At 31.8% G+C, this 13,195-nt stretch overlaps 1 protein-coding gene across 1 annotated transcript; it reads left to right on the forward strand.

Moving 5' to 3' along the window:
- The first annotated feature begins 1,480 nt into the window (after positions 1–1,480).
- LOC112280320 (uncharacterized) lies at positions 1,481–3,766 on the forward strand. Its single transcript, XM_073535767.2, has 5 exons — positions 1,481–1,618; positions 1,845–1,946; positions 2,290–2,402; positions 2,593–2,666; positions 2,887–3,766. Exon 5 carries the CDS (start codon positions 2,943–2,945, stop codon positions 3,525–3,527), a length of 585 nt encoding a protein of 194 aa, XP_073391868.1. The 5' UTR covers positions 1,481–1,618; positions 1,845–1,946; positions 2,290–2,402; positions 2,593–2,666; positions 2,887–2,942; the 3' UTR covers positions 3,528–3,766.
- The last annotated feature ends 9,429 nt before the right edge of the window (positions 3,767–13,195 follow it).

Genomic DNA, 13,195 nt, shown 5'->3' on the forward strand with positions numbered 1-13,195 from the left:
ACACCTTTCTCTTCTACTTGGATGCTGTCTTGACTAAGGAAACATTGTTGATATCTTAAGCAGGAAGCTTACAGAAGTAGTAACAACTGACTATAGCTAGTAGGGCCCTCATGAACATCAGAGCCAATCTTGTCTACTACAGAATCATTCACTAAGCATTTTATTTCAAGTACTGACAGATACTAGGTTGCTGCATAGTAGACTGGGAAACCTAACACAGACTACAGTTCAGTTGCCTATTCAAGAGGAAGGAGAAGTATTGTCATGGATTGCAAAAAAGTAGCACGTACCTCCAAAGACTCAATTGGGCAATTAGCAATCAATGTGTCTGGACTTGTGGCAGCATTCCACCTCAAGCTGCATGTAAATGGGTGACATCTTTGTGTGCCCAAGGGCTGCTTGTGAGTCTGTACTGCATTAACATAAATTCCACCACCACTCGAAATAGACTGATGTCATTATTGGGATTGGGGGGTACTTTGAGTGTGTACTTTGCAGGACTTCCGACAGAAAGATTGGGCTCAGATGTGCGGTGTACACTACGAAACAAATGTACGTTGTTTTTGAAGATCACCAACTTGATGAGTCAGCCTACTGTTCTTGTTTTCCTACGGAGCTCCTGCAAAGTAATGACATATGGATAGCCATATAAATATACTTCCGAGGATGTATGAATTTGTATTACATTCTGAACGAGACTTTTTCACAAAAGCAAAAAAACAGAATTGATTTGTTGCACTGAAGAACACACCGACCCCAATATATCATGTGTATTGCATGACGTTCCAATGCTTCTCACACCAACATTTCTGGATGGAAATTTTGGAGTTGATCAGACGTGAACAGATAAACACCATCATGCGTAACTCAGTGTGCTGTTCGGAGCGTCCGCCGAGCATCTTGCATGTGGTGAAGGCATTGGGAGCGAATTCCCATCGAATTGTGTAATGGAGTTTTTCGCCGAATTTAAGTATGTTAGGATTCACCTGGCTCTGGTAAGTGGAATTCTCATGGATTCAGTTGTGTCCATTTTCTTTATTGACCATCATAAATTGCATTGGCTGAAGACAGAAAAGGAAATTTGTGCCAGCTGACCCATCGGTCCTTTAAGCCTTCACAACGTTAAACGCTCTCCAGATTCAGGTATCGAATGCCGTGTGTTGGCGATGTGCGAACCCTAAGAAATCGTCGGCTAAACCAGTTGAGTAGTAGTTCAGTTGTTCATAGCCAAATTGTTTACATGCGGTGCATGATGATGTCCTTACCACCTATCCAGGGGACATCTACGCCGAATTGAGGTTTGCATCCAATGATACCTTCATGACGTTGGCGAAAGCTATTCAATCCAACAAGACAATGTTAGTTGTGTTCGAAAGAAGGAATCTCCAGCAAGCACCGTTCGAAAGCGTTTCGTTTACTATATCTTGCCTCGTCGTTCCCATCATCGACATCGAAGCAAAGTGCGTGTCAAATTCCTTATGCATTTTGTTCCAAAATCAATACAGACGACTAGTCCGTGGCAATTATTCATGCCACATCCCAGTCCTACAAAAAGATCAGACAGGGAAGCAGGGAGCTCCGAGGGGGCATGTGTAGAGGGTCTCATCGACACCTGGAGGTTAATTTCTTCTCTTTTGCGGATGTAAATTTGGCATTGGCTAGTTGTGTTCGCTAGAAGAAATCGAGTATGTAAATTTGGCATTGGCTATTTAATCATAGAAACAGCACACTTGTCCATTCAGGGATCCTCTGTGTAGGCTTTATTAGTACATCCTCGTTGGTTGTCGTGTTTTAGGAACGTGGTGAAGTGCGATTGATCTTATGCGAACAGTGTGACTAAACAGGTGTCAGGTGAAGGAGGCAAATGACTCAGATGGAATTTTGCGTGGGATTTTTAGATTCTCCTTGAGAATGGAACCATTCTCGGACCACAACCTGTCCGTGAGGTTAGTTTTGCGGTCTTCGAAGCTGGGTTTGTGAGCTCGCTGCAAACACTCGATTGGTTTTTCCTCTGCAAGTTATGCTGTTTCTGCCTGTAACATTACCCAAAATTGAGTTCCTTCACTCCGGTTTGATTTGAAGCTGGTTGGTTCTGGTGTATGAGGCGCCTAGGACAGAAGGAAGTCATACCCAATTCATAGAACTATACCATCCCTTGGTTCCTTCTGGTGGTTTCTAGCGATTCTCCAGATTAGGAATCTATTCCCTGATCAGAAACCTGCCTGCGGGGAACCTGTCTAAGCTGACTATTTTTTCCTCGGACTAATTCCAATCGGGTGAATGTTAAAGAGTTAGGTCTTAGAATTGCGAGTGCGACTCTTCCATTCGTTCTGGCCGGCAGGAGTATTCACTTGGAATTCTAATAAGCTTGTTTGTTCCTTTCTGACTGCGACTGAACTTTGGTAAGTATTTCTCATTCCGCTAGACAGGATCGAAATTTTGATCGTCAAAAATGTTTAGGATCATGCAGATAATTTTGACATTGATAGCCGAGTTGATTGGAACTTGACTAGCACAACAAATGATGTCGAATCTGTACAACCGATGTTTAAGGCATTGAGCTAATTGATGTGTTAATGCTCGAATTTGCAGCAAACTAGTAGTGCGTGGATGTGTAAGCTTGCTCAATCTTCAGGCAATGATGAGTTGAAGATGGCGACAATGAGGTGCACAACTCTTTCTTTTAAATGCCTCACAAAGTACTAGTTGTGACGATAATACATAGAAAGAAGTAAGGGTTTAGGTCTAGCGAGTTCATGGCATTCTTAGCGATGTTCCATGCCCCAATAGTGTTTTCCAAGCCATCAATCTAAGGCATGGTTCACACGAAGGGTGAGTTCGTTTGGCCTGTGTTTAGTAGTTCAAGCATTGCTTTTGGTTGTGCAGAAAGCAGGGAAACTGGTAACATTTAACATTGCACTTTAAGTGTGGTCGCGTGGACCATGGGTGCTTCTGGATCTATTATTGCATCCTCAGGGGAAGTATTTGTGAGTCCAGAACTGCAGAACATGTGTGATAAAAATGTTACTCTCAAGACACTGACGATAATGCGGAGACCGCTGGGTTCATTTGGAGGATATCAAGGAAGTAAATTACCTATTCTCGGACTTGGACAACACGAGTACGTCATTATAGATGCTGCGACGGAGAGGTTTATCAAGGCGGAGAAATTCGGGAAATCGAAGGGAAGGCCTGCAGGCATCCACATTGCCCTAGAATCTGACGATGAGGCAACAGGGAACTGCCGCAAGAAGGTGAATCTGATGGGAGTGAGCATGCAACTTGCGGAGTTGGTTCAGATTCTGGGAAGCCCCAGACCTGATTATAACCTCTTCACCAACAATTGCTGGAAGTACGCATTTTGGACTGCTCACAACTTACTGGGAAGATGTATTGCTAATGTTGGGATTCCTTTCACTACCCGCCAGGCCCTTCAAAACGAACTCGTAAGCCTGTTAGAGTATGATCGCAGTTCGCCAACTCGATTGATGATAACTGGTTTTGTATCTCCCCGCCTGAACATTTGAAAAAAAATACAGCTCCGGTCTTCCACTCAACGATGATCGATTCCTCCCTGGAATTGAAACTGGACGAACTAAAGTTGCAACAACTACCTTCTTCAGCGAAAACAGATCTAAATGCAAACCCCACTCGGAGGATCACAATCCAACTATCCCGTAGTGCCCATGGCAACAATGACATGTTTTTACTTATCATTGTATGTAATAGTTGTGCAAAAGTTACTAACACAGTCCCATTCGTCTTAGCCACACTGCTATAGTTTACACTTCTCAGAAACGTTGCGCAGGCCCACACCCTTTGTGGTACTTCATTGGAAGCTTATGAGTGCAGCCAACACATAGATCTCATTTACAAAGTCTACAACTAAATTCCACGAGCTCCAATTGGTTTGTCAGCATCCATCAAACGTATCGTATACCATGACAGTGTCGTGTAGGTGGAAGTTCTACACGGACAAAGGTGATAGCTTGGGTGTACTAGACAACGATAAGGCTTCCGCTCCTCTGGAGTCCTGGCGACTGTCAAGAGGAGTTTTTGGATAGCAGTTTGTGCAGACCATCCATCAGCATCCAGAATGTATTCACCTCCATGGATCACCAGTGCTGCGAATGGACGATGGTGAGGTTTCTGCAAACAAAGGTGAGGCCCCACCTGTTCCACTGAGCGGCGCTAAGCTACAGATGTCAAGTGACATATTAACCTCAAAAGCTTTCAATATGAACATCTCTGATGGTGTGTGAAACTAGGACACTGGCGTTGCTACTGTTTCCATCACATTGCTGACACCGCAAAGTACAATTCAATTTGCATTCTTCTCTAAATTAATCAAAATACGAGTATTTAAACATCAGGATTAGTAGATTAGTAGGTCCACCTTGAAGGTATCGGTGTCTCTACATGCAGAAGAAAATCTGATCCATAAAGAGATAAAGAATCGGACACTTGCTTGAGACAATGGTGATAATCTTTACTTCTGTCCCTTTACATTGATATCCAAAAATCATTTGCATTAGTATCATCACATGACACCTCATTGTTCACAATTTTATTTGTATGAGAACAAGTGTCGTATGTCAACTAGCTTTGTAGTAGTTCATGGATCTAAACCATATTAATTGTTCTATGTTTTTTTCAAACCAAATTCATTGCTTAAAGATCATGTCATTTTGTTGCTTCAAAATAGTACAAAAACATGCACCTGCAATAAGAAGCCATAACACCTTCATGTCTATGAATTGGATAAGTGCTTTCTAAAATATTGTTTGTCAAAAGTTAAGAATAGGTTGAAGTAGATTCCTTAGACCTTCATTCTTGAGGTAATAAAGAATGATTGTATTCCAATCCCAAATTTGTTGAGTTGTATTATATCTCCAAAATATACAAACAATTGTTTTTAAGGCCACTAGAAGATAGAAGAGGCAAGCACTACTAATGATATTATTCATTTTTTTTTTTTTTTTTTTTTTTTTTTTTTTTTTTCTCTTTAAGCATTAATATTTATTTTTTTATACCAAATAAGTAAAATAGTATATTTTTTTTGCTTTAATATTATTTTATAAAATATGAATTTTTTTCTAAAATTTAAGAGAAGTATCCATTGCTATTTGAAATTTAAGTTTGTAGATATTGTATCATAGTATTACACATTTTTAATTTCATTTTTATATTTTATTCTTTTAAGTTTTATTTTTAGCCTCATAATTAATTATTAGGATTAAAATTAATTTTGAATAAAATTCCAAAGAAGATGAAATAGTGATAATTAATTGATTATAATCCTTATTATTTTTTTATTCTATAATATTATAAAAATATAGGAGTTAAATAGAAGAAATTTGTATAAAATATTTAATATTAATATATGTGGATCTTTCTATAATATGATTTTTTTTTATAAAATAATAATACCTTAAATCATGCTCTTGTATGTAATAAAGAAGTTTCTATCTTTACATCATTTTATCTTTAGGAATTTTAAAAATAAAAACTTGCAAGTTTGAATTGTTGTAATCATATAATTCAATTTAATTATTCTCTTTAAAATCAAGAGAACTTAGAAACAAGGTTACTCTTCAAGTTTTTATTATTTGAAATATTAAGAATTTTTAGATGTATTGATTAAAAGATAGGAGGTTTTATACAATAACTACAAGATTATACTTTAATGTGCATTTAGTTTATGCAAACCATTGTTGTAGACATATATTTATTGTAATTATTACCTAGGTAATATGAATAGGTAGAAATAGATGAAAGTAGATTAATTTCATAATATCTTTTAGGAAAGCTTCTTAAAAGCTTTATAGATGGTGCTTTGACTTTATATGTATTTGTAGTTGATTAATAAGTTAGAAACTTAATCAAAAAGTTAACCATGTGCCATATGTATTGATAGATTATATAACAAGTTAATTATGTCTTGCAAGTTAAGATATGTGTTGTGCAAAGTCAACATGTTTTGGAGGTCCTATAGAATGTTGCCACATAGCTCTTAAGTAGATAATATATATAGAAGTAAGAATAAAGCCTTCTTCACTCTTGTCAACTCTTTTCTTGCTTCTAGTCTAGTTTCAAGAGTGTCAAGTTTCCTTGTCTTTTGGCAATAATTATTTCAATTTTCTTTTTGATATATATGCTTCACTATTTTTATTTTTTCATACTTCTTTGAAAAAGTCTCACTTGTTTATTTTCTTTTATCAAGTTCTTGTCCTTAACAATTGATGATAGTATATTTATAATATTAAAGCTTTGTCTTTTCTTGATTAAAAATGGATTATCCCTTTTTCTTTACAAGACATAAGCATATTAAAAGTTACGGATTATCTTCTTCTAAATTGATATTATTTTTAGTAATTTTTTTATTTTCAAGTTCTTTTTTTTTATTAATCTTAAGGAGTATTAGACATTTCTTTTCATTTAAGTGTTATTATGGCAGAGCTTATTAAAATGAAGAGTGCAATGGCACAAATGCAAGAACAATTGAGAGAGTTAATGCTTGTGATGTATTAACTGAATTTATCATTATTAAAAAAACAAAAATGATAGAAAATAGAGATATAGAAATGATTGGAGTTGCTTCAATATCTGCACCAAATCATATTCCTTCTCCTACAGTGGAATACCATTTAAGCACTAGAAAATAAAGAATTACCTTACTTGAGAAGTTTGATGGTACAAGATCAAAGTTTTGAAGATTTATGTAAACTTGATTGAAGTATCTTTAAACTTCAAGATCAATCAAATATAATTGGAAATTGAACTTCAATTCCAAAGCTATTCAACTTTAGAATTATAAGTTAGATTTATTAGAATATTACTTTTTGGTTTTGTATTATCATAGTTTTTATCTTTTTTTGAATAACATGATTGAATATTAGATAATTTATAAGCTTTTTTGATGGAATTTCAATTTATGTATGGAAAATATGATGCAATTTATATTACAAAAAATAAGATTTATATTTTGTGACAAAGAAATCAATTTATAATATTGTATGCTTTAGAATTTTGACAACTTATAATTGATATCAAGTAAGATGATGCTGCACTTACAAGCCAATTTCTTTATGGATTATAATATGAAGAAAAAAAATGATGTTTAGTTTACATGATCCTCAAACATTGAGTCAAACAATTGATTTTGCTATAAAGTATGATAATTGATTTTTTGAATTTTGATTTAAAAATTATATAGGTAGACCTCAACCTTATTAGAATTTAATGGTAATACCAATGTCTTCTTAATACATACCTTTGAAAGTAGAGGATATGCAAATTAATATGGTACATTTTAAATTTTTTACTAAGTAAGAAAAGATTCATTATCATCAAGAAGGATTATGTTTATATTATGGAGAATCAAAACACACTGCTTAATATTATTGTAAGAAGCAATGCAATCATAAATAAGAAGTACAATTGTCAAAAAAGACACTATGTTAGAAAATAAGTTTGTCCAGTTATAATAGAGATAGTGTGGCTGGAATCTTGTACAATACCTAATGAAGGTCCTATTTTGTTCTCAAAACCTTCTCCTTATTTTATAATAGATGTTAGTTTATGACCTAAATATTACAAAGCCTTTGCCTTGCTAGATTCAAGAGTCTCAACTTATTTTTTAGATGAAGAGTTTGTTAAAAGATATAACATAAATTTAATAAAATATATATATATATATATATATATATATATATATATATATTCATGTAGAAATCATAGATGATTTTTTATTATTCTTTGAAGATGTTATTCATGAAATATTATCTTTAGAAGTAGTAATTAATGATCATAATAGCTTTGTGGTATTTAATATCATTAGATCTTATTATAATCTATTTATTTTAGATTTATTATGATTAAAAAAGAATAATCCTTGAATAGATTGGATTTCTTGTAGTCTTGATTTTTTGAAAGTGTAATTAAGGATGTAATTAATTAAGTTAAAAATCATAAGTTTAATATAATTAAACTTGTATTTGTAAATAGAAGAGCTTTTTTGCATACTCCAAAAGAAGAATCACCTTGTGTCATTTATACCACAACTATTCTTAATGGTGAAAAGAATTCAAATCAAATTCTTAGCTAATATCAAGATTTTCAAGATATATTATAGAAGAAGAATGCAGAGACTCTTTTGGATCATTCTTCCTATGATTAATAAATTGACCTTCAAGAGAGAGCTCAATTGCCATTTGGACCAATCTACAGTTTATTACAAAATGAGTTGACTGAATTTAAAGAGTACACTAAAGAGAGTTTAGCCAAGAACTTCATACGCTATTATAAATCTCTAGTAGAAGCTTTAATTTTATTTATAAAGAAAAAAGATGGATTATTACAAATGTATGTTAATTATTGAGGACTTAATAAGATCACCATAAAAAACAAGTACCTATTACCTTTGATATCTAGTCTTCTTATTCAAATAAATTAAGCTAAGATCTATACAAAAATAGATTTATAAGGGGCATACAATTTGATATATATTGAAGAAGGAGATAAATAGAAGACTGTGTTTTGAATAATGTAGAAACATTTTGAACATAATATCATATCTTTTGGACTTATAAATGTACCAATAGCTTTTCAACATCTAATAAATGATGATTTTTGAGAGTTTTTAGATGATTTTATTAATTTTTATCTAAATGACATCTTAATCTATTCTAAGAATACAGAAGAATATAAACCTCATATTTGCTGTGTATTACAAAAATTAAGAGATCCAAGATTCTATGCCAAGATAAAAAAGTATATATTTCACACTATTCAAGGCAACTTCTTAGGATACATCATTTCAAATGATCGACTTATAATGGATTTTAAGAAAGTTCAAACTATTATGGATTGAAAGATCCAAAAAATGATAAAAGATATCCAATGCTTTTTGGAATTTATCAACTATTATTGGATCTTTATCAAGGATTTCTCTCAAATTATGGTTTTACTTATACATTTAATTTTTTAAAGAAAAAATTCAATAAAATTAAGAAGTAAAAGCAACATTAGAAGTTTTAAAAATAAACTTTGTTTTTGTACCAATTTTGTATTGTGTCAATTTTTTAAAATCATTTTTTATGGAAATAGATGCATCAAAATTTGCTTTGGTTGTGATATTATTATAATTAGAAAAAATAATAAACTTTACTTAATAGCTTTTTATTCTATATTTTTTTCAATAAGCAAGATCAACTATTAGATCAAGAATGGCACCATTATCTAGAAGATGGTCCTAATCAAGTCACCATATATAAAAATCACAAGAATCTTAAATATTTTATATCAATACACATTTTGAATTGTCAACAATCTTATTAGAACATGTTCTTATCAAGATTTGAATTTAAAATATTTTATTAACTAAAAAAATAATAAGGTTTTTTAAACACACTTTTTAGATGATTTTACCTTCGATGAAAAGAAAAAAATGCTGCTTTTGATCAACAATGGATAATTTTCTTGAAACTAAAGCATCTTCATCTTCAAGCAATGAAATCAATACTAATTGTTCATTCAACTTTTATTAAGCAAGCTCAATCAAGTATGTCTTTTGATCTTCTTATTTGTAATATTAAGAAAAATCCTTCAAAGTCTCATGATACTTTTAAGTTTGAATTCAAGAACAATCTAATATATTTCAAAGGATTCTTATATGTTCTAGAAGGTAAAACTCAATGTTGTCATTTTATTTTAATTTGGTCATTTTATTTGAAGTATGAACAATTCTTGATGGTATTATAAATGTTTTGTTTGAAAGAAATTATGAAGGTCTCAATAATGATCAAATAATAGAGTGGTCTTCCCTTCATGGAATGAGATGTTATTGATAGCTAAGAAAACATATCAATTACCTTCAAAGAAAACAAAGATCAAAGCACATGGCAAATATAATTTGTTTCATCTTAAATTTCTTCAAAATATAATCATTGTTCTTTATCAAACTCATCTCTAAAAAGAAGAGGGGAGAAAATAGAGTCATGGATATATATTTACTATAATTATTATTTAAATAATATGAATAGATAAAAGTAGATAAAAATATATTAATTTCATAATATCTTCTAGAAAAGCTTTATAGACATTTTTTTGACTTTATATATATTTATAGTTGATTAATAGGTTAAAAAATTAGTCAATAAATTAACCATGTACTATAAATATTGATAGTTTGTAGAATAAGTTAATTATATGGTATCTATATAAAAAACTTATCTTGCAAGTTAAGATATGTATTGTGCAAAGTCAACATGCTTTGGAGGTCATATAGAATGTCACCACATAGCTCCTAGGTAGATAGTATATATAGAGGCAAGAATGAAGCCTTCTTCACTCTTATCAACTCATTTCTAGTTGCTAGTCTAGTTTCAAGAGTCTCTACTTTCCTTATTTTTTGGCAATAGCCATTCTATTTTCCTTTTTAACACACATACTTTTCTATTTCTATTTTGTCATACTTCTTTAAAAAAGTCTCACTTATTTATTTGCTTTCATTGAGTTCTTGTCTTTGGTAAGCATAGATGTTTTATTTGTTGTAATCTTGGTATATTCAAACATGTAAAGATATATTTTTAATATAATAAATAAATATTATATATATATATATTTAAAATATAATAATCTTATATATTTAATTTTTTTAAAGTAAAATATGCTTGATATTTTTTATAAATAAATTCTATGCTTTGTAAATCCTATTCTAAATAATAGATTTTTTTTGAATATTTTTAAGATTTTTTTTTTCAATCGAGATTAAACATCCATTTAATAATGCATAAGATTAATATGATGTATTAGAATTTATATCTAATGATGTAGAATATAGAAGAATCACCTAACATAAAAGATTTGAGCATATAATAAATTACTTCCTCATTTAAGATTGTTTTTAGATTGTTTCAAGGTCTAAGAATTTGAAACCATTTTTAATATTTATTAAATATTGAGTTTGAAATATCACCAAACTATCTTAAAAACCCAAGATCCTTCTATTCCACATCAACATAAAACTTTATCACAAAATAAGTCAAAATAGACCAAAATAGAATTAAATAGAACTAAAGAGAATAGGACATAAAAGACAAATTAAGCAAGTAGAAACAAAACAAAATAAAATTAAACAAAAGGATGCAGAACCAAACTTTACCAAGAGAAAGAGTCTAAAGCCATACTTGACCATATGCCCCAAAAGACCATGGCTAGTCCTATTTATACCTTGTCCTACTACTTTAGACTTTCTAAAATGTTCATAGGTAGTAGGCTCCACCTAGGTAACTACCTTAAATTCTTTTTTAGAAGGTTCTATGGTGGATCCTATCTAAATAACCGCCTTAAGTTTTCTTCTTGAAGGTTCTATGATAGGCCTCATCTAAATAATCATTCTAAATTCTTTCTAGAATGTTCTATGGTGGGTCTTACTTAATTCACCAACCTAACTTCAATTTTAAAAACTTTCATGGTTCTAATTATCTATATAATTATCTTATTTATACCCTGTTATAGTTAATTTCCTTCCATTAATGTAGAATATCCTTGTTTTTCTCCTAATGGTATCTCCAAATTGTTTCTTGGTAATCGGTGAGCTTTTGTACAGATTTCTATGTTGCATTGTGAATGAGATAACCTTTCTAAAGAACTTTGTACTAAAGTTGTGGATGTCTATTGCTATGTTGAAGGTAGGGATGCTCCAAAATGCTATCCACTTCATATTATTATTCGTCATTAAATATAACTGGTAGTAGTGGTGGTTGATGTTGATCCAAAAAGCACTTTTGCTCGGTATGAAATTCCTTCAATTGTGAAACATGGAAAATTGGATAGAGCCAAATATGTGACAAAAACTCAAGGTAGTATGCAACATCAAATATCACTATAGAAATGCGAAAAGGTCCAAGCAATCGAGGTACTAGTTTGTAAATTTGGGTTGATGTAGTAAGTGGTAAGTGTTGAAAAGTAACACCTGATTACCCTCTTGGAAGGTCTTGTGTTGTCAATGGTTATTTGCATACTGCTTATGTCGATTCTATGTAGTAAGAAGGGAATGCAATGCCTCTTATAAGGCCATTGTAAGCTACTGTATAAATTCTTCCATTGTCAAATTATTAGTATCAATGAGATAATGGAGAGTTGTTGGCATAATTGGATGTTGTCCATTATTAAAGAAAAATGGTAAATGATAAGTACTTGTTTGAATACTATCATTATAAGCAAACTCCAAGGATGTCAAGTATTCATCCCAATCATTAGGATGAACCACCACAAATGCTTGCAAAATATCTTCTAAGATCCAGTTTGCACCTTTTGTATATCTATCTGTTTGAAGATGGAAGGCAATAGACATGACAAGTCATGTACCTAATAGCTTCAACAAGGCTTGGCAGAAACTTCTCATGAAGCATGGATTTCGATTTGAAATGATGACATAAGGTAATCCATGGTGACAAAAGATTGTATCAAAAAAAACTCTTGCAAGCATTGGGGCATTAATATCCGAGCACATCGTGGCTAAGTGAAGTTGCTTCAAGAGTTGATCTATAAAGATAGCAACTGTGGTATGACAATGAAAAGTCTTTGGCAAATACGTAATAAGATCCATAGTCACCTACTTCCAATGTATCATAAATAATAGAATTGAGTGTAATAATTCAAGAGACACTACGTTGTATGTTTTGTTATGTTAACATTAGTTGTAGGAGCATACAAAGGCTCAAATATCATAATCCAACTATGTCCAAAACCATATTCTTGAGATCCATTCTAGGATCTTTTTTTGTCCTAAATGTCTAAATATTGAGATATCATGTCCCTCCTGAAGTATGTGCATCTAAAGTTTTATATTGTCAAATATATAAATTTGTTCCTTGAAATAGAGCAAGTCATTATTAAGAATGTAATCTCTATATTGTATATGGTCCACCTTCAGTTAATTACTAACCATCTTGAAATAAGTATCTCATTGCATAGCTTCTTTCTATTCTACTTCTTTGGTTGGATTTGAAATGATATTATTGATTGTAATGACTTCTGCATTGTCTTTTGACTTGTCCTTTAAGTTTGATCTCCGTGATTAACTATCTGGCATAGTATGTTGTTACCTTTGCTTATATTCAAGTTGAATATCAAAAAGCTAAAACTGTTCTTCTCAATGATGAAGTTGTAATTTCATATTTTTCAAATA

Source organism: Physcomitrium patens, chromosome 1, assembly GCF_059467195.1.
Source record: "Physcomitrium patens ecotype Gransden chromosome 1, ASM5946719v1, whole genome shotgun sequence".
Taxonomy (NCBI): Eukaryota; Viridiplantae; Streptophyta; class Bryopsida; order Funariales; family Funariaceae; genus Physcomitrium; species Physcomitrium patens.

Bases quoted from the DNA above. Each gene is read 5' to 3' on its own strand.
- LOC112280320 (XM_073535767.2), top strand. From the start codon at position 2,943: ATGGGTGCTTCTGGATCTATTATTGCATCCTCAGGGGAAGTATTTGTG.